General features: G+C 34.6%; 3 protein-coding genes and 1 long non-coding RNA gene across 7 annotated transcripts in view; 2 read left to right on the top strand and 2 right to left on the bottom strand.

The window, feature by feature from the left end:
• LOC106650114 overlaps positions 1-20,575 on the bottom strand; it is a 38,548-nt gene extending 17,973 nt beyond the window's left edge. Inside the window, exon 1 of the mRNA XM_023461245.1 lies at positions 20,234-20,575. The gene's annotated coding sequence lies outside the window, so the exon portion shown is untranslated. The remainder of the gene's footprint in view (positions 1-20,233) is intronic.
• Positions 1-22,705, top strand: part of LOC106650117 (phytanoyl-CoA dioxygenase, peroxisomal-like) — a 60,024-nt gene extending 37,319 nt beyond the window's left edge. For 2 of the 3 annotated variants that reach the window (XM_014367939.2, XM_014367938.2), the window contains 5 exons: positions 21,268-21,445; positions 21,526-21,762; positions 21,894-22,089; positions 22,229-22,390; positions 22,471-22,705. In XM_014367939.2, the coding sequence (XP_014223425.1) occupies positions 21,315-21,445; positions 21,526-21,762; positions 21,894-22,089; positions 22,229-22,390; positions 22,471-22,614 (870 nt within the window). In that variant the 5' untranslated portion in view covers positions 21,268-21,314 and the 3' untranslated portion in view covers positions 22,615-22,705. Of the gene's footprint in view, positions 1-20,894; positions 21,108-21,267; positions 21,446-21,525; positions 21,763-21,893; positions 22,090-22,228; positions 22,391-22,470 lie in introns of those variants that run through there. The other variant, XM_014367937.2, reaches the window with a different exon arrangement.
• On the bottom strand, positions 22,621-24,460 carry LOC106650118. Of its 2 annotated transcripts, none has more exons than XM_014367943.2 (5): positions 24,033-24,460; positions 23,701-23,956; positions 23,375-23,611; positions 23,083-23,298; positions 22,621-23,001 (listed from the first exon to the last, which is right to left on the bottom strand). In XM_014367943.2, the coding sequence occupies exons 2-5, from the start codon at positions 23,809-23,811 to the stop codon at positions 22,645-22,647; spliced, it is 921 nt and encodes a 306-aa protein (XP_014223429.1). In that variant the 5' UTR covers positions 23,812-23,956; positions 24,033-24,460; the 3' UTR covers positions 22,621-22,644. The 2 variants fall into 2 exon arrangements, with proteins under 2 accessions (XP_014223429.1, XP_014223428.1); XM_014367942.2 differs by having other exon boundaries at positions 24,048-24,460.
• An 820-nt stretch (positions 24,461-25,280) lies between these two features.
• Positions 25,281-26,684, top strand: LOC111694180. Its single transcript, XR_002763572.1, has 3 exons — positions 25,281-25,478; positions 26,314-26,454; positions 26,556-26,684. It is a non-coding gene; the product is annotated as an uncharacterized LOC111694180 (long non-coding RNA).
• The last annotated feature ends 201 nt before the right edge of the window (positions 26,685-26,885 follow it).

Genomic DNA, 26,885 nt, shown 5'->3' with positions numbered 1-26,885 from the left:
GTCTTCGTGAGCTTGTGAAGCATTGATCGCAAACATAGATTCAAAGTTCATTTTTATCAACGGAGATTTGTTCGTTCGATAGATCAATGCTAGGTTATGAGCTACCAGCGAGCGTGAGCGAGCGAGATACGTCACCAGTCAGTATAGCGGCGAATCTTTTAAATGCTGTCAGAGCGCGCTACCGTCCTCGACTGTAATAGGCCTATTATGGTCGAGTAGAATCATCATTCATTACAACCGAGTAGTGCTGCTCGACTGTACGCGAGCCTATTACCGGTGCAGTTCAATCAAGATTTAAGAGGACGTTTTCGTGATTCTCGATTTGTCGCTTTTGTCGAATGCCAACTTTTTTAGATGAGATCTTGGAAAATGTTGTAAAATGTAAAAACTCACCAAACAATCAAATAGCGAAAAAGAAAAGAAAAATACATAAAGGTTTGTGAAAAATTCGTGCTAATTGTTCTTTGAGGGATTTGAAAATTGAAGTTTGATTAAATCTCGATCTACCTTCGGCTAGCCGTAACAATGAAGATACAAATCTTTTTACTTTTCAAGATAAATTATACAAAAATTCCTATGGCTTATTATCTGAGACCATGAATTTACGACATTTATTATTCAAATTTTTACTTATTATTATACAACTTTCAGTTTCGTGTTTTTTTAATATTCAAACTTCCATATGCTCCAAAAAAATGCTCCAAAATAGTTAAGGTACAATTTTGAGAGCTTGACTAACTATCTAACTATAGTTAACAAAATGATGGTAAAAGTATGATCTTGTGTTGTGTAGAGTAAAATTTTAAAAACCTTTGACGGTTCAAAAAGTACAATATGAATAAAGAACATTATCGAATGCGAAAAACTGACAATTTCAGAATATAAGGGGTTTTTTTCCAACCGTGAGTCCCTAGTGTTCAATTTTTTTAATTTTATTTTTCATCTTTTTTGTCTTTACTTCTTTTGTTGTATGTTTTTTATTCCTTTTTTCTTTTTTTATTTTATTTTTAATTTTTTTATTTTTTTATTATTTTATTTTTTATTTTTTTATCATTTTATTTTTAATTTTTTAATTTTTTCAAGTTTTTCAAGTTTTTTTTAATTTTTTTTTTTATTTTGTCAAGGTTTGTATACTAATTAAATCTTTCACGGCCCAAGTCACTTACCTCGATTTTCTGGCGAAGATCCAACTACGTTTCTACGATGTTCCAACGACGAACGCCACCGGGCCCCGTGAGTCGGGTTTGAACCCGAATCTCTATATGTCTGGACAGAACCATATTGAGACTTGAGCGTCATAACCACTTACCCACGAGGCCCTTCACTTATTCATATATAAAACTTCTACATATAGCTGAATTACATTCAAGGTGCGAGAAAGGAGAATGATGGTGATTTTTTCTGAGATGTCTACTTTATCGACAGTAAATAGTTCGTTTTTTTTATTTGATTCACTTGGCTTTCTCTTTAAAAATAAAGCACGAATTTTAAAAGGAATCTAGAAAAATTGTTATTCAAAATAAATACTTTTCCTTATATTCTTGACCTAAAAAAATTCTTTTTAGATCTTCACTGATGCTTTTGTCGCGCTTCGGCACAAAAAATTCTACAGTAAAGATCCTAAAACAAATGAGTTGGTAGATGTGTTTGTTTGACAATAATCGCAAGAACGACGAGAAAATCGATGGAAAAACTTTAAAGTCAGTTTTCTCGAGTAAAGCGGAAAATTTCGGGAAATCTGACCTTACAATCGGAAAGCTGAGACAATTTTCCATCGAAATGATGGGTTACTTTTTTCTTCTAGGTCCATTTAGGTACTTTTATAGCACTGCGTGTCATAAGTTTATATTTATAGCACGCTTTTCTGTGGCATAAGTCGCGCATTATGGCACCGCTGCGTTCGCATCACACTCGTATACGCTCGTGCGCTAACCTCACTTCGCGTTACCAGAAAGTGCGACTTATGCATCGGAAAACGGGGCATAAATGTGACAATTTTCGGCTCAGCTATTACATCGAGAGAAGTTTCTGATGGCAGCGCCGTAAAATGTTACGGCACTGATGCTACACACATTCACGCTCACTTCCCTCCATTCTCACGTGCCGGCTGCCTGAATTACCATGGAACCGCTCCGTGAGTCGACTCACGGAATATAACCGTGAAAATTCATAGCTTCGTCATGAGCAGCTCGGCCGAGCGTTCAGCGGCGAACTCACCAAATAGAACTAATAGATCTTGACTTTAACTCACGATATCTCAGCTCGGTTTGGATACTTTGATTTGAAATTTAGACTAGATATATAACAAGTTATCTTGCAAATGATGACTCGACACTGAACTCTTAATATTAATAACAAGCAAAATGACGAATTTCTGAAAATAAATTTTAACACGGGCTCTTATGGGACACAGTCTTTTATTATTTATAACTAATTTAAAAGATCAACCATCTTAATGAAAAATATATTTTCTGAAAGAGAAAGTTCCAAGCTTTCGATTGGTATGTTAAAAATTAACCCTTACCGAATTAATTAATGAGTAATTAAGGGCTAACAGGGGGCTTAATTATTTTTCATTTTTCAATTACAGTACTAGGCTGTAAAAGTGAAAAAAAATGTTTTTTATGAGAACACACATGATAACCCTTTTCAAAACCCTATTTGAAAGTATTTTGTCCAGTTAAATACTTAAAAACAGTTAAATACATTAATAGTAAGTAAGTTGACCATCAACGCAAGCTTTACGCAATAAGCTACCTTGTTCGATAGCCAATTGGCCATGGTCGCAACCAAAAGCTAGCCATAAGATGAACTGCAGCTACTTGTACATATAGCAAAGTGAAATTAATTTATGGAAAATGATAAAAAATGAATACTAAATTCTAGAAGCTGCCTCGCTGTACTATTGTTATGATTGGTGTTGAGCCACCTCAAATAATACCTCATTAAAAATCAACATCTTAAGAAGTTTTTATTATTAATAACAATTTTTCTAGATTTCTTTTAAAATTCGTGCTTTATTTTTAAAGAGAAAGCCAAGTGAATCAAATAAAAAAAACGAACTATTTACTGTCGATAAAGTAGACATCTCAGAAAAAATCACCATCATTCTCCTTTCTCTCACCTTGAATGTAATTCAGCTATATGTAGAAGTTTTATATATGAATAAGTGAAGGGCCTCGTGGGTAAGTGGTTATGACGCTCAAGTCTCAATATGGTTCTGTCCAGACATATAGAGATTCGGGTTCAAACCCGACTCACGGGGCCCGGTGGCGTTCGCCGTTGGAACATCGTAGAAACGTAGTTGGATCTTCGCCAGAAAATCGAGGTAAGTGACTTGGGCCGTGAAAGATTTAATTAGTATACAAACCTTGACAAAATAAAAAAAAAAATTTTTAAAAATGGGCTGCAAACTTGACACTCGTGCAGATAGACAACCGCCGCATTTGCGTATACTTATTTTCATTACAACGTGCGGAAAGTCGATTTTAAGATCGCCGGCCGTGCGCGAAAGTAGCACTTTCCGCACACAGTGATGAAAAGTAGTATACTCAACTAGTGGGAACACCTACTTTCCGCACTCGTTGCGTAATCTACTATTCCCGCACTGCTTACGATCTTAAAATCAACATTCGGCTTCACCTCGACCACTAATTACACGTGCCTTATTTGTTTAAAATGAGCCAATTGGGCAGAATTAATTTACACTAATTTGTTTAAAAAATATTGAATAAATTTTAAGGTTTGCTAAGGCGGAATCTGTAGAGTTGGACGTTTTGAACAAAAACACGTAAATTTCATTAAATACAAAAAATTTGTTAAATTAACCTATGAATATATAACACTCTTTTGGTACAATTCCTAATCCATGCAGCATAAGTATAACCTCATCAATTTTTTTATCCATATTTTTAATTACGTTTTCTTTTTTTCGTGTTGCATAAAAAGTGGCATTTTGGTAGACGTTAGACGAATTGCTTTCAATGCGGGACCTCGTAGTACGTCGACAACGCTCAAATCCCCGTAATACTAGCTGAGCATTTGTCAATGGCAGCGTAAGAGATATCAAGTTAGAATCTTATCATCGTTTCTATTTGAGGCTAATATAAGTGAGAAGGATCAAATTTTCTAATACAGCTTTTTAAATATTTACATAGATTCTCTAGAGAAAAGCGAGCAATGAAAAAAAAATACAATTTTAGAAATGAGATAGTATCTGATGCGGCGAGAGTGTTTGTTGTGTTGGTGTTCAATTGAGAATTTGCGAATGTGAGAGGAAAAAATGCTGCAATTGAAACACGATTCATACCGTAAATTATAAAATATTTAAAAAATTCATATCTTAAAAAAAATTATTTATTGCTAATCAATTTATAAACGATTATAATAAACGATAAAAGTACTATTAAATTAATATAGATTTCATGGACATGATAAGAAAATTATTATTATCAATGAAAGTTTATGACAATATTAAATTAATCGAAAAGTATCTGATAAATGAATATTTAAAATTTTTCACGTATTATTTAGTGCAAATATATAACCCAGTTTCAAAATTAATAAAAAATGTAAAACGTGAAAATATTTCAAGAGAACATTTACAACTGCCTTAGGCAGTGACGAAACATAATACTAACATCAACAAAAACTATCTAAGAATATTAATTTCAAATTCAATTTCTTCTTCCATTTGAGAAAATCAACTTTTATCTTATTCAAACATACGAATGATTGTAACAGATGCAGGTTCTTCGATTCATAAAGATGTTATCCTCCAATGAGCTATAACATATAGAGAAGTTTTCGTTTTTAGTTTAAAACCCAATGCTATGAAACTGTAAGGCACTATAAATGGTAAAACATCTGTTAAAAAGAAGAGAAAAGTAAAAGTATGTAAGAAGCATCGAGCAGTCATTCACGAGTTCACACGTTTGATCTCTAAAATTATTCAAAATGTAAGCAGCTACATTAGTTAGATATGAAAAGTAGAAATCCATGAAAAATGAAAGAACGATCGTAAAAGCTAGTATAGTAAACGTAAGAATTTACATTCCACAGAAACGATAAAATTGATTCATTGGATAAAGTGAAATTGTGAATGCTACATTTAAAAAAAAAGTTTTTATTTGTTACTAGGTATCGAAAAAATGTATTAAAATCAATGCATATAGATGTGAAGAATTATTATTATTGGCATTAAAAAAGTCGAACGAGTTACAAAAATAAAATCCTCGAAATGAAGAATGGGAAGAAAAAAATAATTGCATTGGCTAAGATAGTGTCTGCATGTGAAGGTGTTCGTTTCGAAAATAATAGATTGCATAGACTGCCACTGCTGCCGCAGCAGCAGCATCGACTTTATCGATTGGATAACTATATAAGCAATAAAAATCCGCGCGTCAAAGGAGGCTCGATGAACGAGCGCGCGACAAGCGAAGACATAGCTTCTCTTTCTCTCCCGCGCGTCACTTATATCGCAGAGAATGAATTTACCGCATTCTCCTCGCTGAACGTGAGAATCGCTCGACAACCATTATTGTACTTTTAAATTCAATTTAATTCTGCTGCATTATCGATCCGCTTCTGATCATTTTTTATGTTACTTATACTTTATTGTTATTTTGATATTGGAAAAAAGTGGATTTCAAATTAAGTATCATATATTTGAAAATTAAGAAGATGAAAATCAATACAAAAGTGATCTCTGATTTACACAATTCAATATTAAAATATGTCGAAAAGTTAAGTTACGAAGAGTTTTTCTTTATTACCCATTTTCAATAGTACCAGATTACCTTATCCTAAATTATTAAGGAATAAATATTTTTCGGAAAACAAAATTTTGATCCATTCATTACAAAAATATAACTTTAACAAAGAACGGTACGTTATTGCTTGCTTAAAATTTCATTATTAATCACCTTTTAACTTCAAAATGAAGTTTTGATGTTTGAATCAAAAGTCTACGTCAAGATAACTCTCTCCTTTTTTTGCGTTTTCTATGTAACCAAAGAGACACGGGTGACAGACTATGTTTGACACTCTCGCGGGAAAATTCACTTTGTACATTGAATTCGATTTTTTAAGCGTGTTAGGGTGCAGATGAATGAGAGAGCATGGGTAAAAGTTCACAAAAGCTTTTTTTCGTACACATATATTCAGCTCAAGTGCATTTGCTATTTAAAACAACTACCTTTGAATTATTTACTTGAGCTTTAAAGCAAGTACTTCGCACGATCTTTAATATGATTAAACTTCTTGCACGTGTACTGTAAAAACACATCGTAAATAGACCAATCCATAACACTACGAATGATAAATTGTGCTCATCGATTTTTTTAGCCAATTTTCAAGAAAAAAATGTTTATTCATGAAGAAAGATGCAAATCAAGGCGATAAAAAAACCTTCACAATTACATCTCAAGTTCACTGGTATCAATATGTATATGGCCGATTCTCTGTGAAATCGAATGGCCAAAAAATTTTTTTTTCTGCAAATATGAAAAACTTGCTGTTCCCGATGTCAGAAATGTCCCCAAATTTTATTATAATTTTTGGGACCATCTATCACTCTTTTTCAGAGGCCCGAAGTTGGCCATTTTAGGGTTTTTTTGAAATTCATGAAAAATCACAAATATTCAAATAATTCCTGGATCAGGGTAGAATGATTCAAAAGTAAAAGTGCCCAGCAACTTTTTTGTTGGAAATTGTCCAAATTTTCAGAAAAAAAATATGCCAAAGTGATTGGAACAATCTAGGTAAGTGTAAAGCAAAAAAACTTCCAAAGGAACATAAATGATGAAATCTAATCGAGTTCGAACCGGACTTTCATTTCCTAAACTATGTAAAAAGCTTCCCAAAGATGTCAACTAATGCCTGATGAAGTTTTGTAATGGGCCTTAAAGTTTAACGCAATGTAGACAACAATGTATGGCGCAAAACGTGCAAAAAAGGTCTGAAAATGGCTGTTTTTGGTGATTTTAGGCATTTTGAGCCTATTTTTGACCTTTTTTGCATGTTTTGCGCCACACATTGTTGTCTACATTGCGTTAAACTTTAAGACCCATTACAAAACTTCATCAGGCATTAGTTGACATCTTTGGGAAGCTTTTTACATAGTTTAGGAAATGAAAGTCCGGTTCGAACTCGAGTAGATTTCTTGTTTTATGTTTTTTTTATGTTTACCCACTATTATGTATTCAGGTGGCTCCAATCACTTTGGCATATTTTTTTTTCTGAAAATTTGAACAATTTCCAACAAAAAAGTTCCTGGGCACTTTTACTTTTGAATCATTCTACCCTGATCCAGGAATTATTTGAATATTTGTGATTTTTCATGAATTTCAAAAAGCCCTAAAATCGCCAACTTCGGGCCTCTGAAAAAGAGTGATAGATGGTCCCAAAAACTCTAATAAAATTTGGGGACATTTCTGACATCGGGAACAGCAAGTTATTCATATTTGCAGAAAAAAAAATTTTTTGGCCATTCGATTTCACAGAGAATCGGCCATATATACGTAAGAAGCGGCAGCAAAAGTCAATATAACCCCCAAGCAGCTTGCTAGTCTACATAGTACTGTTATCGGAAACACCTCTCTGCTCGGTGATTAACTTTTCTCCTAGGTTAACCGTGCTCTTGAGTAAGTCAAAGTATAGGCACTATAAAGTTGCGCGGAAAATAAATGCATCGTAAAGCTGTAAATATTATTGGTGGAAAAAATCAATAACTAAGATATATTGAAAAAAGTCGGTAATTTTGACAAATTTGAGCAATATTCACTTGACTATCACGAAGTACGAAAAGTATTATGAAATTGCCACTTTTTAAAAGTTAAAAAAAATCAATGCAAATCAGTCACAATGATTGGATTAGTTCTTACGCTAGCGAGTCAAATTGACTTTATTCAACCTAAAACCATACGAATTAGTATAAAATAACAGTTTATTTTTAACGAAAGTATCGACAATTATCTGCTATCGTCACAGTTGAAATTCGAAGAAATATATTTTAAATCTTTATCCCTTGCATTTTACACAAGCATCGGGTAATTTAAGCGAATTTTGAATGATACTTTAAATGAGACAATGAGACAAAATTAATAAGTGTATCGATTCATTACTATATTTTATTAGTATATTTAATTCTACAAACTTATTTTTTATTAATCATTCAATGATTTCATTGAATTCATTTTTATATATTCTTTGACAAAGATAAAGTAAATAATTCAAAACATATAATTTTTTAATTAAAATTCGATAGCTTGTAGTGAATTATCAAAAAACGCAAGATAATCATAATGTATATGTAAAAAAACCACTGATATGCTAGATTTGAAGATGGACTAAGTAGAAAATACTTTGAAGAAACGAGAGCTTTTTGTGTTTATTCCTCGCTTGTGTAACGTACTTGCACATATTTTAGGACTGCACAAAGCAAATAAGCTGAAGAAACGTAAGAAGCAATCTCGATAGTGCACTGTCAAAAATAGTTTGCTCGCGTAATAGCAAACAAGGACTTTTTCGAGCAAATGAGCCTGCTTGAAAAACGAATTATAGGAATTATTTTGCTAGTAATATTAAAGAAAACCTATGAATTATTAATTTTTTTTTTTTTAATAAGGATTAATCTTACAAATTTCTCTTGTCTTTAGTACTATAAAAAAGTTTTTGTAAAATAAATTTTTGCATCTTCCTTGGGGAAACTCTGTGATAGGCTCGAAAATGAGTTTTTGGACCACCCATCCGCAGGACAATTTGGTTTGAATATTTGTAAACTAAATAAAATTTCCAATAAATATCGATATGCCTGTGTGTGTGGGTATTAGGGCGGAACGAAAAAACACTTTTGACGCCGATCGCTTTGTAATAGTATTTTATCGAAAGTTTAAGATAAAAAAAGAGAAAAGCCGCGAGCTGGGCGCGAACAAATGATGTCTTCAGGTGGCGCATGAAGCCTGAAGTTTGAAATTCGTAAAAACAATATCTTTATGCTTCAGTATGAAATCGTTACCAAATTTTTCTGCACTGGATTGGCCGATTGGGCTGAAAGTTTCAGGGCTTGTTTTACATGTTGAAAGGAGTTTCTCTGTAAAATTTTAGCCCTCTAGGTGCCTTAGAAGCAAAGATATAGTCATAGGAAGGTTGAAAAATTACGTTACATTAATTTTTTTTTGTTCTTTTTCCATCTTCACACAGCTGTACGTTGCGTAATTTTGCTGCTATTAAAACGAACGAGTAACCAATTTCTTCGTCTTTTAAAGGCCTTTTCAACCATATAAATTTGTATAGTGTTTTTTAAATTTTTACTGAAGTTACAGTATAAAACGTCCAACATTTTGTGTCGCGCTCGAAACTACAATTGTTATTTTTTTTTCTGTTTCTTAAAAGTTACACATTCTAGACAAACTTGAACCCCAATGATAGTTATATGGCCTTAAAGAGCATAAAATTTCCTTTAATTTGGTGTATTTAAAAACTCTCTAGGTCCTCTAGAACCAAAGATACAGCTGTTTGAAGTTTTACCAAAAATGAAAGTACTGAATCTGTGAATCTATCATAGGCCAGATATGGTATGATCATCACACAATCGAATCTTACATTTTCAGTAAAACTTCAAACAGCTGTATCTTTGGTTCTAGAGGACCTAGAGAGTTTTTAAATACACCAAATTAAAGGAAATTTTATGCTCTTTAAGGCCATATAACTATCATTGGGGTTCAAGTTTGTCTAGAATGTGTAACTTTTAAGAAACAGAAAAAAAAATAACAATTGTAGTTTCGAGCGCGACACAAAATGTTGGACGTTTTATACTGTAACTTCAGTAAAAATTTAAAAAACACTATACAAATTTATATGGTTGAAAAGGCCTTTAAAAGACGAAGAAATTGGTTACTCGTTCGTTTTAATAGCAGCAAAATTACGCAACGTACAGCTGTGTGAAGATGGAAAAAGAACAAAAAAAAATTAATGTAACGTAATTTTTCAACCTTCCTATGACTATATCTTTGCTTCTAAGGCACCTAGAGGGCTAAAATTTTACAGAGAAACTCCTTTCAACATGTAAAACAAGCCCTGAAACTTTCAGCCCAATCGGCCAATCCAGTGCAGAAAAATTTGGTAACGATTTCATACTGAAGCATAAAGATATTGTTTTTACGAATTTCAAACTTCAGGCTTCATGCGCCACCTGAAGACATCATTTGTTCGCGCCCAGCTCGCGGCTTTTCTCTTTTTTTATCTTAAACTTTCGATAAAATACTATTACAAAGCGATCGGCGTCAAAAGTGTTTTTTCGTTCCGCCCTAGTGGGTATGAACTATTTCACTTCTCTGCCTTTTAACTAAGAAATTAAGTGTCGCATTGAACCGACTAAGCTGCTTTGTACTACCCAAGGAACTGATTCTGCTGCTTACATTCATACATGCGATCTTCTTTTTCCATAAGCTTTATTTGAAAATTAATTATATATGAAGAAATGATAATTAAATATTGTTTTTGAATAAGAAATTGGTAATTCTTCATCAGCAATAATACATAGAAATAAGAGGAAGCATCTTTTTGAAAGGAAGATCCTTGCCAATGAATCAGCAGCAGTTTTTTTGATTGCTTACGGCAGCTGATCCGTGTAACTTCAATGAAAATTTATAGATATAACTTCTAGACGCGCATGTGCGTTTTAATGCTCGATAGATACAATTTCAACTGCACCTGTAGGTTTTTTCAAACTCCACTCAAATTATAATCTCGCTCGTCTCAAGTCCCAGACTGCTGACCAAACATAGGCCGTTATAAAATATTTCATATTTCAGGCTATAATTTTTTTTTTATTATTGTAGATATGGTAGATAGGTATCGTCATATATTCCATGTTGTAATACGATTTCTCATACTCGCTAGTCACTCTTTAAAAAATGTTTGTTATAATTAAAAAAGGTTTTTATTAGAAAAAGAATTTTTTCAACATAATATGTCCTTCGTAAAACTGGAAAAATATCTACTTTTTCTAGTTGAAAAACCCTTGCAATCTCTTCTTGATGAGTACGTCATTAATACTTTGCAAACTAAAATAAACAGAACAAGAAATCGATGTAAGGTTCATTGAATTAGTAAAATAAAACAAGATAGTTCATTACGCAGCTGAATGCGATAAAAGGACCAAACACGTCCTTACCTACATCTTCTCGCATCAGTCGGTCAGGGAAAAAATATACAAAAGCATAATATAAAAATAGTCCAACACTCTAATATTTTACGTATACCAAAAACAGAACACATCAAGCTATCGTAATAAAGGTCGACTTTTTTCCGGAAAGTCACGTTCTTGCCGTAGGTGCGAAAAGAGATATCGACTGCATACTACGGCACATCTAACGCGAGAATCAAGCGCCGTAAACCCTTTTTCACGTCTCCGCAAAGTGACACTAATCGAGTCACCAATACACGACGACGATGACGGAGTATACATATAGTCAAGTGGTTGATACGATCTCATAGCTGAACAGGAGACGATCTTAAAAGAGAAAAAAGTCCGTGAGCTCTTCGGGAAGCACGTCATCTTGAGGACGATCGAGCCGTGCAGCATTCCTAGATACAAAACTCTCCCTTTAGATAATTCATAGCGCGTATTAGAGCTGCTGCTGCTGATGCTCTCTTCGACACAACGCGCTCGAAGCAAAAATAAAGTCCTTTGAAGCCCACTTTTGATTCCTCGCGGATGAGGTGTGTGATATAAAAATAATTTGCATTCATGCGAGTTATAACATTTATGAATTGTGAATCGAATTTTAAATTCCGATCTATGGCATGCTATGAGTGACTGTATTTCCACTCGCGCCTATTGCTTTTTAACAACACAAAAATTGAGAATTTCGTACCAGGAGTTTTAATGTATCTAACGCGCTCGACCGTTGTCTATAAAGCAGAAGTTCGTGCATTCAGTCTGATCGATTTTTGAATGATTTTTTCAATGCAATTTAATGCTTATAATCTACTACCCAAATCCAAACTTCGAAGTGACATTCGAAATGACGAATAATGGTATACATTTCGATATCACTTTACTTTTACCAACTATATCACTTTCTCTGCGAAAAGAACTTCATTATTTATTCAAAGCTTAACCCTTTTTTCCAATTGAATTTGTGTCATTGATGGCATGTCGATTTTTATGGTGAGAAAATTTTTCATTTAAATTCTTTAAAGACAAATAAATCTTCTTTCGATCCTTATTAGAACAGTATTGGCAATTAATTAACCATCTCAAAAAAGATACGAACAGAAGCATCCTCCTTTATTGAGCTCGTTAGGAAAAAAAGCGAATCGGGTTGTAATTACTCCGATATCGACTTGAGCTCATATGTTATTTCATTTATAGAAGTATATCGTATTTATATTGTGGTCGCACTTTGGCAGCTAGCCACGTGGCGCAATATGACATATACGCTCGGCCTAAGATCTGATGAGTAGCCCGACATTTATATATTAATAATAAAATGGCTAGTACTTAAGATAAATTTCAAAGCCAATTTAAACTTTTACTTTTATATCAAGAGACGGGCAAAAAAAAAAGAAACAGACGCGACAAGTGTCACTATCTTCATATCATTTCCTCTTTTTATTTATAAACGATTTTAAAATGATGTTATAAATATGATGATTAACTGTGCATTTTAAATTTATCCATGTCTTCTATATTTTCGTTTTATATAATATATATTATACATATATATGTAAAGATCAATGATAATAAAACTATTCTATAATTGATAAAAGTATCGTTCATCGAGTACACTAAATTCTCAAAAACCGAAAAAGTATTTCTCCAATATTTCTTGTTACATAATAAAAATTACTACGTATCAATTTGGGGAAACCTTTTTTAGAAATGTTTGATAGTAAATATTTATATCTTTACGACAGTAATTTTCTGCATATTCACTCTTACAATCACTAATTCATACAGTTACACGAAGTCGTAAAAAAGGAATAGCAAAATCAAAGAGCTGATATAATTCTTGAAACCTTATTGCTGCGTCGCTCTTACGAATCTATTAATAGCTCATATACCTGAAATCAAGAAAGACTAAAGTCGTCGTGGCATCACAAATTCAATTTGTCTGCGCACCCTCGCCCCAAGAATTTACCTATCTGATCGATTCTGATGATCTTAAAAAAAAAACCATAAAGTCCTCCCCTCTACCATTTGGTGGAGCATATAACGGATCCATGGTAATGGCTGTTCGTCGAGGACGACAAAATTTAAATTTCAAAAGAAAGAGAAAAAAACGCTCTTTATGTCGAAGGACGCACATCATCAATCTTCGCAAGCCCTTGCGACTAATACTTTATTTTTTGCTTATATTGCACGACGCCAAACTCAAAGGAAGTCGCGTCCTGAGTCAAGACGTATATAGAAGGTCCGATTCTCGTGGATTACATAAGATGACTAAAGGGAAGAAAAATAGCTGTGGCCGCGCGGTTGTACTCTTCAACGGGGTGTAGGGATAGCAATTTTAAATTGTATCATAAAATATATACAAAATCGACATGCGGCGGCCGCGAAGCTTGACGAGTATCGATTGTATATATACATCGTGCACCTCGCGCGTCTAACTATCACGCCCCACTTTTCATCTATATATGTTCTGGCAAACTCCTACACGCGTAGTAGTATAGTAGTACGTGTTGTCTGACACCCGCGAATTCCATTAAGGTTGTATATTGGCGTATATGTATAAAACGTAATATAGCCTGCGTCATTGTCGTATATATTTATTATGCGTGTCCTTTTTCCTTCTTCTTTTTTTGTTTTCTCTGTAGCTTGAATTTTACCTCTTTCTTGTGTCTGAGTCGGGATCGTATATACATGTGCTTTTGTACGCGACCGCGAAAACCTTCGGGCGCGCCCGTGTGTCGTACAGCTCCTCTTTTTCCACTCCCTTTTGAGACACGAGGACGCGCGCGAGTGTCGAGCTCGGCCAGCGTTGCAATTGGTCAAACTGTTGCTTCTCTAATTTCATTTAGATTTTCTTGCCTCTCGCTTCAGTGCCTTATATTATTACCGCTGCGTATGGCTTGTTCGGCTTTAGTATGCAACATTCGCCGTGGCAAAAAGTAATTTTACTCGTTTACAGTACAGCAGTTTCTGCGTTGACAAATAATAAATGTATAACGTTTGCTCGAACGTGTAATACCCCCTTCTTTACCGAGACTCGAGCTCGAGTTATACGTGCCTCGAAGTAGTAAAGATGAGCGCGGATATATATGTGTAAGTGTATAGGCTGCGCGTGCAGTTTTTGAAATGATGTTTGCGAGAACAAATTTAAGAGCTTTACCATTCTGCAACAAAATATACGGTTGATGTTTACACACAGGGGAGTCTAGAATTTAAATGGGATCGGTATGCCTGAGAAATTTTGCTAAGTAAGTTTTTTTTTTGTAAAAATTATAATTTATATTTGAGCTGTTTAAATATTTGACTTTTTTAATCATTTCCAGTTTACAGAAACAGCTATGAAAAGAATTTTTTTTTAAATTACTAGATTAATTTCCAGGCGGAAAACCTTGACACGAAAATACAATCCTTTTTAATATAACATGATTGCAGTGATGAGGGAACTCGATAATGTCGTGTCATCATTAGGCTGCTTCAAATCGTTAAATTCCATATGTCGTGCTACGCTGTACTTTTTAACCCATCGAATCTCAATGTCTGTGTGGAATTGATTTTTTTGTGCCTAACGATACATTTGAACTTGGGAGAAAAAAATATCTCAGCACTTTTTATCTCTTGCGATATGTGTAACTTTCAGCCATCACTATAGAAATAACAAAAGAAAATTTATCAATATTCTTAATTTCGCATAAATTCGAATAGCTTACGGAGCAATCTCATTAAATCAAATACAAGAATATAATCCAAATTTACTTCAACAAGTATTTTCAGTGTTCAAATTTCTTCGCTTGCAGAAAGTTTGTGTGCGTGAAATTTTACAATTTCCACTTACTAAGCGAAACGAGGTAATTTCGTCGTAAAAATCATAGAGAAATAGCGCGCCCGATTATGCGAAAAATTTACATTTCCGTGGCTGGCAAGTTACTCTCACGAGCTTTATCGTCCCTACACTAGAGCTTAATATTTATAATTCCATCGTTTACTATTTCTAAGCGCTGGATCCTGTGCCAATGCACAGAGTAAGTGAATTAAAAAGCCCAAATGTTGTAATATGCAAATTCGGGAACTATGCAAACATTTTATAGAGTAGATGAGAAAATTAATTTACCTTTACACCGTAATTTATTAGATATTTTTTGTTGAAAATTGAAATTCATTACTAAAAGCTGCCACATCGAATTTCTTCGTATATTTACCCACTTTGAAGTGAAAAATATTAAATCAACAAAGAAGTTAGCTACACTGCTAAAAACAAATGAAATTTCCGTTGATCATAATTACTAATGATGCAAACTTTGAGTGCAGTGACGTCCTATTTTGAGGTTTTAAATTAAATTTCAGAGGGTCCAAATTTATTAAATCGAATAATTGCTTGAATAAAACTTTCATAATTGAACACGCACGCCAAGCTTGGAAATATACACTTCGAATAAATATACATTCGCGAGATCTCGTTACTGATGTACTTCAAATTCTTCTTCAAGATCGGAGGAAACCTTTAACTAGTTAAGTTGGAAAATTTACTGCAACGATCCTTGTTAGCGAGGCTACGATATACGTGCCGGTGGTCAGAACTTATCGTAACGTGTGGTCGTTATTGTATTTGCAAAAAAAGGAGTTCAAGGAAAATTGTTATCCTAATTCATTGAATAATTCACGAAAATATGTTTCATTTTTTTTCTTTTTTTGGTGAAAGTATTGATGAGGCTCTATAATAAAATTATTCCGAAAGCACGATAGACAATATATTCAAAGTATGAGGTAAAGAATTTTAGCTAATTATAATGGAAATGATCGGAAAATCTCAGTGAAAAAGTAAATGCGTAAGAAAATATCTAAGGTTGGTTGGTTAATTAAACGGCAATTCTCTATAGATAACGTGTTTTTAGTCGTTGAAATTCATAATTGACTTTTCTCCTCTTTTTCCAATAAAGAAATGATTTTTTTTTTTTAATGTAATTAGCTACGTCACCTTAACTTTAAGAACAATATTTTCTCATAATTACCTGCCGGATATTGAAAAAATCGGAAATAACATAATCATTTATTCTATATACGTCCTCGATTTAGGTCTAGCATCAGATCGAAAAAAATGTATCCTTCAAAGAACAATTTTGAGTTATGTACAAGGGTGTTATGTACTTGAAAGTTAACGTGATATAATATACAAGCTTGAGATTGCAAAATCAGCTGCAAAGTCGAATCGTCGTGTTGCTCTTTTTGTAATATCGCGAATAATCTTTTTTTCCGTGTGTAATAATAGAAGTATCGTTTTTATTTGTATATATTATTTCTACAACGCAATACTACGTATAACAGTAAAGAAAATCTTTTACCGTGAAAATCAATTTCCTTCGCTGCCACAATTCTTGTTACGGAAAGCCTTTGAACAACCGATACCTTATTTTGTTTTGTCGATAACACTTTAAATTCTCTGCCTTCAATGTTATACTGGCAAGCATTTATTAATCCGTTTATTTGTTATTGTTCATTTTTACGTACGCATTACGATCTATTGAACTTTTTAAGCATCGGTGGATAAAAAAAGACGCATATCTCGCGCGCACTTTATTTTTATTCGACTTTCATGAACGCGTTGGGAAGTTTGAAAAGGCAGAGTCGAAGAGGAATTTGAGCTCAATTCAATATACAAAATATATATGCGTGTATATGTGCCTGTTCCAGCTACAGTGAGAATTCTCGATCAGCATATATGGGCGAGCAAATGGCAAAATATGAATACATGCTTCGACCATAGAGCTTTCGGGACCCGTTGCATTAAAAGAAAAAATAGAAAAAGCCTATAAAGTATCGCTTGACTTAACTTTTTCTCTAAAACCGTATAAGATCGCACCAATGATCATTAATTCTGACCGTCTGATTAAATACCTCTTTTTACTTTTTTTTCTTTAGTTACGTAGTGTGCGGAAGGCTGCATCGTTTATAAATGCATCGAGATAATTTTCAATGATGATGATTTCAAACATAATTGAACTTTTTTAAAACTCGCTGCAGCTGTAAATTTCACTATTTCGTTGCTCTTATTAAATCAAACTCGTACAGAGTAATTTTTTATCAATAATGCTTCGAGTTCTTTAACCGATGTCATTATATCACAAAAAAACGTGTCAATGTATCACTCCCCTGTATTAAATAGTAATTTTGGAAAAAGATTCAAGCATTTTATGCGGCAGTGGTAAGGGTAATCCGTTTCATCAAGCCCTAACGTGAAATTGTAACCCTCGTTCTTGCTTGGCCACGTACGATGTGTAAAAAAAGACAGCACAGAGGAGGAGAGATACGTGTATCGTACGTATGGGCAAAATTCCAAACTGGGTTAATAGCCTTTTATCTGGCGAACAGGCCGCATGTGTGAAGACTCAAAAAAACGAAACCCGTACGACTCGACAAGACGTTGTACTTTTCGTCTTGGCTGTATACAACGCACTTTACAATCGTAGATTGTATTGCAGATAGATAAAGAAAGAGAGAGAAAGAGAGAGAGGGAGTGAGAGAGTGACATCGCATCACAGGGGGGAGTGAAAATTTACGGGCTCGGCGTGACTTGAATTTTGCACGTCAAAAATCATCGCGCGTCGCAAGCCTAACTATATTTCCTGGCACACAAGCTATCATCTTTTTCGCGCGCCTCGGCGTCTGGCCAACTTGCGTCTTACCCTCATGCATACGCGAACTTACTACGAATGAATGTTCAAACATCTAAAGAGAGTATATGATACTTTGGATGGATTTAGTCGCTGTGAATAAAAAAATGAAGTACGGGAAATGATAAGCGACGGCACGTGTGAGCTTACGCCTATCCCTCCACGGCCTAATCGATTATTTTACTTGCGGCGAGCGCCAAGAGTCTAAAAATTCTATAAGGTATATTGTAAGAACATTTTTTAAACTTCTAAAGTCAATCTTTTTATGAAAAGTCCACTATACTCCGTTTAATACGCGGCCAAAGCATCCACTGTATACGAGTGAAACGTTTGGGCATAAAGATTCATTTTATTTCCGCCGAACCAATGATTACTAGAGATCGTTAAAATTTTGTTATAAACATCGTTCGCGCCCGAAACTTGCGGAAAATTCTTCCTTTCTGTCCAAGTCCAATATGTATCGTTTTCTTTCTCTCTGACCACGTCTTTTGATCACTGGACTTGGTAGCATAAATATTTACGTTCGCGAAAAAGTACGAAGCACGTGCGTATTCTACAAAATAAAAGTCGAGCTTTCGACCTGTCTCGCTCGTGCCTGCGACGCCTCGTCTCTTTACATTTTACAGACAAGTGCTTGCATAAGCATTTATGTATCGTTATATACGCAGCGTACATTGCGTACGTGGACTTTGTGTAATGCATGCATTGCACGCGTTCAGTTCGACAGGTGGCAAGTCATGAAAGTGTCTTTATACATTTAGTATAAGTCGAATAAAAATTTTACTTTGTGTATTTCGCGCGACTTTGGGAACATGCCATGTGCGACAGAACGAAAGATATTAATTACGCACGATGTTCGCCCCCTCCCCTTCCTTTTCCTACGTTAAAAGAGTATAATTCATATAAAGATACGTACAGTAGTAATTAATGGCCTTTGTAACGATCAAACCGCTTACATCGTTTGATCGCAAGCTCGCGCACGCGTCAGGTTGTACATGACTTATTTACGACGTTCGATTTTGGACGCTACATTGTGAGTGAATAATGAACGGAGCTGCAAAATATCTTTGTTAATGCGTGAAAATCGAAACAATCGCACAACTCGTAACGTTGACGACGTTTATAGTTGAAAATTTTATCGTGCAAAAAAAAAACTACTGCTCCAAATTCATTGTCCGACGATCCTCGAACGCTCGTGATACACACACGCGCGTCCCGTTCGAATGTCGACGCGCCAGTCAGCGCATTGTACACGCTTCAATATAAAATTATAGGCCTCTTCGAATTAATATGAAAGCAGCATCGACTGAGTTCACTTCTTCTTTTTTCCTTCTGCTTAACGGGCGCCTCATTATACATGTATGCGTGCTGCGCCCAATATAGACTCGTCTTATAATACGTGGTCGCAGGTCCGATCGCTCATAGGCCTAATCTCCGACGATAATATCCGCGCGAGTTTTCAGCTTCTTCGGATACAGCACGACGGAGCTTTCGCGCGCTTCGCACGCAGATCGCAATCCATTCAATTTTCTCCCCGCGAATGGAATACAAATTTTCTCTCCGCACCATTTTACGAGGAGCTGCTCTCGAGCTTTTATGCAATATGTAATGTCTGGTAATACGGCAGCGCGACTGTGGCGGTAGATCGAACGGAGAACGTATATCCGAGGCTCGCACCGGCCTTATATAGCGCGTGCTTCGACGCGTTAACTCGTGGATTTAATATTGATTCGGCTCATTGCTAGACCTATTCTAATGGATATAACGTGATGGAGCCGCGCTGCTGCTCCTATTATTATATGCAGTCCATCTCGAGATCTGTCGCGCGCAGAACATGTGTGCGACGTGCATTATTGTTATTATTATTAACATCATCGCGGTCGCGGAAGTCAATTCAACGTGGAGGGAAAAGAGTAGTGTCTTTTTGCTCGAGGCAGAATACGTCGGAGAGAAAGAGAGCGAGATTGCGTTATTCGATATTGTTTGCGCGCGTAAGCGTACGAAATAGCGCGAAAACATAATGCAAATATAGTCGATATTTTTTCTTTCTGCACAATAGCTAGAGTTCAGTTCGCGTATGGTGCATTTGTTCACGTATTTTTATTCTTGAAATTTAAGTTTATTGACACTTGTCAATGTATTATGAGTATGAACGAAATAAAAAAACAAAATAAAAAGCCAGACTTATATCTGCGTTGTACGAAAGTGCTTGCGGAACCATTATAAACTTCATAATTTATGAATATTATTTTAGGATCGGGAATAAAATTTTATCGAAAATTCATTCGTTCAATTTCGATATGAAATTTGGGCAAAAATTCAATTGAATCAAAATTATTTTTTCATACCATCAAGCGAATAAATAAATTTGTTAAAATGCTCAACCTACCGAAACTTCTTCTCATTGTTATCCGCCTTTTTGAGTTAAGATCTCAGCTTTCACGCAGATATCTACACCTTGTTCAGTCTCTTTTTTAAAAACTAAAAATTATTAATCTCTGTAATTCTTCGAGCACTCGAGCACTTTACATACGCTTAAAAATGCTTCAAGAGTCAAACGTATAGTTTCCTGGCACTTAACTAATCCTTTTTTCACGACCAACAGGTATTATCAACTACATATAGATATATTACTACTGTATAGACGGGGGCAGGCGTCGTCGCTCGAAAGCTCGAAACGGGTCTGCGTGCGCGCGAAAAGTCGACGAGTTGAGCAGAAAGAAGAAGAGCGTCGCGCACTCAGCTCATACACGCACACATAGCCATTATTCGCACACACAGAGCTACGTGCACGTTATGCGCGTCGCGCAGGATTGTCGCGGTGCTTTTGATTGTACCAGAAGAGACGCTCCTCCACCGCCACCGACGCCGGCCTGTGGTGCGCGACGCAACTTTCGCAGTCCAATGTATACAATATAGATGTATAGCTAACTCGCCCCCACGTGCGCTCGCGTACTCTGCCTGCGTAAAGCTCGAGCTTGCGCGTTCGCAGCTTTGCAAATTGACGCTCATCTTTCTCTCTCTCTCTCTCTCTCTCTCTCTGTCGGCTCTCGGTCGCTCTCGAGACACTTTCGTTCATGTCTATATGACAAAAGTTACGCGCGTCTTGAGCTTTTTTAGTTCATTTTGTTCTGTTTAGTTTATAGTGTGATATGCATGCATTGATTAATGCCAGTTAATTACACTTTAAGAAAGGCTATAGTTAAATTGAGAGCTTTTTTCGGTTATTGCGAACGTATTGATATTCACTATGGCACAAATGTGTGGGTATTTTTACCTTATTAGTTTTTAATTATTGTACACGTAATTTGAATTCTAAACTTTTTATCTAAACTGTTTCATTTTATAATTATTTTCATTAAAGATTTGCTTGATCGACCCAATAGACTAATTTTTAATTTATTTAATTCTTCATTTTTGCAGCAAATATTGCGGTTGAGGAACATTTCCGGCTCCCCACCAAAGAAACAATGCAAAATTTAACGCTGACAAGAGACATCGGACGACTGTCGTTTGCTCAACGACTTTTTTACGAAAGAAATGGTTTCTTGGTTATACCACGTACGATACCAAAAGAAATTTTGGACAAATGTAGCAAGAGGTAATGACTCGATGATGGCTCAATAATTGCAAATGTGAAAACGATCAGGTTTTTGCAACGTTTTTTCTTTTTTATTTAAGATTCGATGAATATGCAAGCGGAAAAGTACCCAAGGGTTACACCACCGTTATGAGAGACATAGTCGACAGAAGTTCGGTTAACAAAATTCAAGATATACTGCACGATGACGCGTTTCGCGAGTATTTCGAAAACCAACATCTTCTGGACCTAGTAGAGGCCTTCACCGGACCTAACATAGTGGCAGTGCACAGTATGTTGATTGCCAAGCCTCCTGATGTGGGCAGTGGAAGCTCAAGGTACGAAATACACGAATTAACATTTATGACAAAGTTTTCGTTAATTTCTCATGAAACATAAACATAACTAAATTTTTTATGACGGTGAACGTAAACATGTAAATAACGTTTGCTGTTATAATTTTATGTAGACATCCACCGCATCAGGATTTGTATTACTTTCCATTTAGACCTGCAAATAAAATAGTAGCGGCATGGACCGCTATTGAAAAATGCGATAAAGAGAATGGATGTTTACACGTATTTCCAGGCTCGCATCGTTCTTACGGTCTCATGAACCACGCTTATCCCAAAGATACGGTGAACAAGATGTACCATGGCATACAGGTTTGTTTAATATTTACCTCGTACAATATTGCAAACGATATTTATAATGCACTTTCTTAAATATTGGGAATATTTCTCAGTTGTAAATTCCAGATCTGTTTAATAAATCATGTTTTTAATTGTTCTTAAAAATGTTTAGGATCTACCTGATAATATAAATTGGGTTGATGTGGAAGTTGAACCAGGTGATACTATTTTTTTTCATCCTCTGCTAATACATGGATCATGGAAAAATGTATCCACACGAACTAGGAAAGCCATATCTTGTCATTATGCAGCTGCAGAATGCTATTACATTGATGTAAGTATAAAACCAGATAAAAGAAAAATTTGCATTGAACATAAATTTTAAGTGATTCATCCAACTTCATTCATTTTCAGGTAAATGGCACAATACAAGAAAGTATTAAAGATGAAATCTTATCAGTTGCTAAACGCCGATTTCCAGGTGCTGATGATATAACATTTGCAGAAATTTGGAATATGAGATCATCTCTTGTACGAGGAATGAGATCCTCATTATAATATCAATTGCAGATTTTGTTACTTGAGATTTCACAAGGTGATGGAATAAATTTGGATAATTTGATTAGGGTCAAATGAACATAGTTCAGAAGAAGTTGTCAAAGCGATCCCTGCATCGCCTATTTTATTTAAGTCTGCATTTGCACTTCTTTTTTGTTTAAATTTTAAACGATTATCAGATAACTGTAAAACATAACAATATTTAAAAACTGGATCTCTGTATTGGTTTTCTTGACGAACGCTTGCACTTGATGTCCGGCAAGCTGAAAGACACAGCTGAAAAGCATCTAAACTTTGAAGTCTTAATTTTAGGATATCTTTCCCTTGTTTATATTTTATTGATTCTCTGGCAACAGAAACACTTGGTGATGCTTTTTTATTTTTTATCTGGAAATTTTATTTTTATATTGTTATTGTTATTGTAAAAAAGGCAACAAAATAAAATGTTGTTCTTAAATTAATTTTTACCTTGTTAGAATTTAGGCAACATGATACGCAGTACTCAAAAATTGCACAGCATCCTTTAGGATTACATGATTTACAAGAATATTTTTTATTTACAATAGAAGGCACATCAGAAACATTTGACATTTTATTTAATCCTTTTACATCACAGCAGCCATTTTGAAGTACTTGGCGTCGAAGACATACATTACCTTGATCATCAGCAATTAAAAATTTGCCCTATAAATGAGTTTGATTTAATTTTTTTTATTTACTACGTGAAGAAATATCAATATTAGGTTTGGCATTAGGATACCTGAACAGAATTGCGACATGTATCTAAAGAGCCATTGCTTATAAAATGTCCAGAATTCATAACTTCATCAGACATGGCATTTCCTATATCATTCATAACTTCTAATCTCCATAATAATGATTTTCCAGAAGATTTACCATAATTGTCATCAGTATCTTCATCGCTAAGAAGTACATCATTTTCATTTAAATTTATATTCTCCATATCATCAAAATCATTTCCAAATATTCCTAATTTCTGTGCAAAAATTGTTTTAATGTTTAATCATTTTCAAATTCCTTCAGTTAGATAATGGATCATAATTAAATAGTTATTCTTCAACAAACCTCACTAATGGATGAATTAAGTACTAAGTATATAAATAGTAAAATAACAAGAGTAAATCCAATAACAAGTCGTCGTCGGAAGTACCTTGACACTGTCATCCAACTGAACATTATACTTATTATTTACTGTAGATGATTGAAATAACTAAATCTATGAAGTTGATTATAGGAATCCTCGTGCATTTGAAAAAATAAAAGATTTCATCCCTTCTTAACTCATGAAGATTCATTCTGAACATCATAAAAATGTCAATATCTGAAGTAAATATATTTTGTTTAGCTATCCTTAGTATTTGCATTCACATTGTTGAAACGTATAAATATAAACTAACAAATAATATGCTCACATGACAGGTTAAGTTATATCACAAAATGCTCATGATACAGAGCACACGGTATTAGTTTAACGCAATATGTACACAGTAGTCGATAAAAAATTGCAGAAAGTAATCAAAAAATGCTTCGAAGATCGAGTTGAATCTTCGTTTCAATGAATTTGAAAACGTAAACAAAACCTTTTCATGCAAACTACATCGCAGAAGCACAACAACGCGAATGTATATGACGGCAGTTGCTTTGATTTAGCGTAGACAGATGACACTGCGAGATACGGTTTTAGATTCTGCATGCGCGACACATCGTTCAACACAATTCGTGCGTTGGTATCAATTTTTTCTGCAGTACCTACAACAGACTGATAAATTATCGTAGAGTCGCACACGATGTTATTCGTATTGATTTATTGAAAAACATAGGTATGGTGCGTTATTCTTTAAAGTATAATTGTGTTATAAGAAAATATGAATGATGTAAATAATTATAAACTTTTAAATTGCAGTATTTTCTTTTGAATGAATTATAAACTGACAGTTTTTATGAAATTCATCTATGATTACTAATAATTATTATGTATTCCTAATTCTTGAGGAAGAAATCGAGATATATAACTCACTACACAATAAAAATAACCGGTAGAGATCTCAAAAAAATGCTGGTAATTTTCATTTTATCATTAGCTTAAGTATCTCCTTTTAACAAGCACACAGAGCCTATATTTATTTGCACATTACTAGATAAACTCTTCTCATAAACGAGTGTATATGCATGTGTAACGTGGGTGGAACTTATTCGTCGGTGGGCGAAAGCTGTTGGGAAAAATATGACGGAAAATGTATATTAAACGTTCAAATTTCAGTTTAGCTTGGAATCAAAAAGACATTTTAAAATATATTCATACATTTTCATACCTTATAAAAACTATAAATGGGTTTTCTGTATGAAATAAATTAATATTGACTCAAAAACAGCCTGCATTAAATTTTTACAAGCGATATCGTCGTTTATGGTCGCAATTACGCATTTCATAAACAAATAACAAAACGCGCTGAATCTGATCGTGTGAAATAAACTTACTTTTAGAAATATACGTGAGAAGAAGAATTTCTTGGAGGTATAATATCATTTCGAAAGAAAACAATATTTACTAATGGGATTAGTACATATACGTTCGGCCAACTAGCAAACGGCAGCATAGCAATTTTCGTAAACATTAAAATCAAAGCAAACCGCTGGTGGGCGAAACAGCGGATCGAATATCCCAGCAAAATTAAAATTTGTAAGAAACAGTTTGAAAGCCATCGGACAAGGCACTGTACATAAGAAAGGCTCGCGAGGAGTTCTCAGTTTTGATATTTTCCTCGTATCGATTCAAATTTTAGTTAAAGAATTATTTTGTGTAGAATAAACTTGCCAAAACTGAAAAATACAAATTTCATAAAGTAAGTGCTAAATATTAAAGTTCTATAATATAAAGTTACATCACATCTGAAACATCAAATTTGTTACTGATGATAATTTAATTATTTTTTTATGACTGCGAACTTTGAGTGGGTAAAATAAACCAATTTTGCGATGAATATTTATAACGTGAACAAATATTAGTTCATCCTCGGTCTCGTTTTGAGATTCAAAATATAATGAGTTGAAATTGCAGATCGAATAAAAGGCACCTATTCACCTAAAACTCTCCGTTCACCAGAGGGGTCAATTAATGTTTTGAAAAAAACGTTTGACTTTGACGCAGCCAGAAAAATTTTACAGCTCAAATTTAGTTTACCAAACATGCCTTAAAAATAACAATGTCGGTACTATTTGCAGGAAATACTCACATAGAATTTAGCCTAAACAACAAAAATTAAACAAAATTATAAATACTGAGCAGCTTCAGAAAGAAAATTTCTGTCGGCAAAAATTTCATTCTTATTCGCTTTAAAGTTGTTAAAATCGTCAGCGACTCGCTATAATTCATATCTAGAATTACGATCGCAATATCACACCTCATTACTTGGCATTTTTCACTACGTACTGCTAAGTCTCACTTATTTTCCTTAATGCTCGCATAAGCAACATTCTTGAACATATCTTCGTCGCCGCTCAAAGCAGTTTTGATTTCGCTTTAGTCTGACACACAACGTGGTCGCTTGTCCTTTGTGTGCCGCAGAGCCAATGAAAGTAGATTGTATACAGTCTGAGTGGGAGAATACGAATAGCTATGGGTGATGATAATTATCGTAAATATTTTCGAATACATCAACGATATTCTCATGTTAAAAGGGAGCGCCACGCGGTTCAGTACTCACACGTCGAACAACCGAGCAAGACCGATCGTTTTCACGCGTATCGAAGCTGAGCAAGTGGAATTTTTGTGACGATAAATGCTTCTACAGTAACTGCTCATCGTATCAAGTCGCTGAGGTGAGTAACGACCGAAAAAAAAAAGAATTTATAGCAGTATAATTTATACATTACTATTTAAGGTAATTTTCTATCTTTTAATTGCATAATCTTTACGTAAGTCTGATAAAATTTTTGAGTATTATGAATGACCGCGAATTTTCTTACGATTTCACTACGAGATAAGATAAACGAATTAAAACAATTGAGAAGAAGTGGTTAGCTTCACTCTTATCGATGAGTTGTTAACCTTTCGTCAGCTTCACGTGGTTGAGTTTCATAAACGCGACTGCATGCCGAAAATAACTGGGGTGTCATGACAATTGCTGGGTAAATAGTCTGCGGTTGCTCGATCACGGGAGTCCATCGCTCGACAAGATACACGTTTTGCCGAGAATCGCAAAAGCGAAAGAATTATATGGTTGTTAGTGCGTTCGTCGACGGCGCGAGGA

Source organism: Trichogramma pretiosum, unplaced genomic scaffold (assembly GCF_000599845.2).
Source record: "Trichogramma pretiosum strain Unisexual culture from Peru unplaced genomic scaffold, Tpre_2.0 scaffold15, whole genome shotgun sequence".
Taxonomy (NCBI): Eukaryota; Metazoa; Arthropoda; class Insecta; order Hymenoptera; family Trichogrammatidae; genus Trichogramma; species Trichogramma pretiosum.
This window is presented reverse-complemented; position numbering and strand designations above follow the sequence as displayed.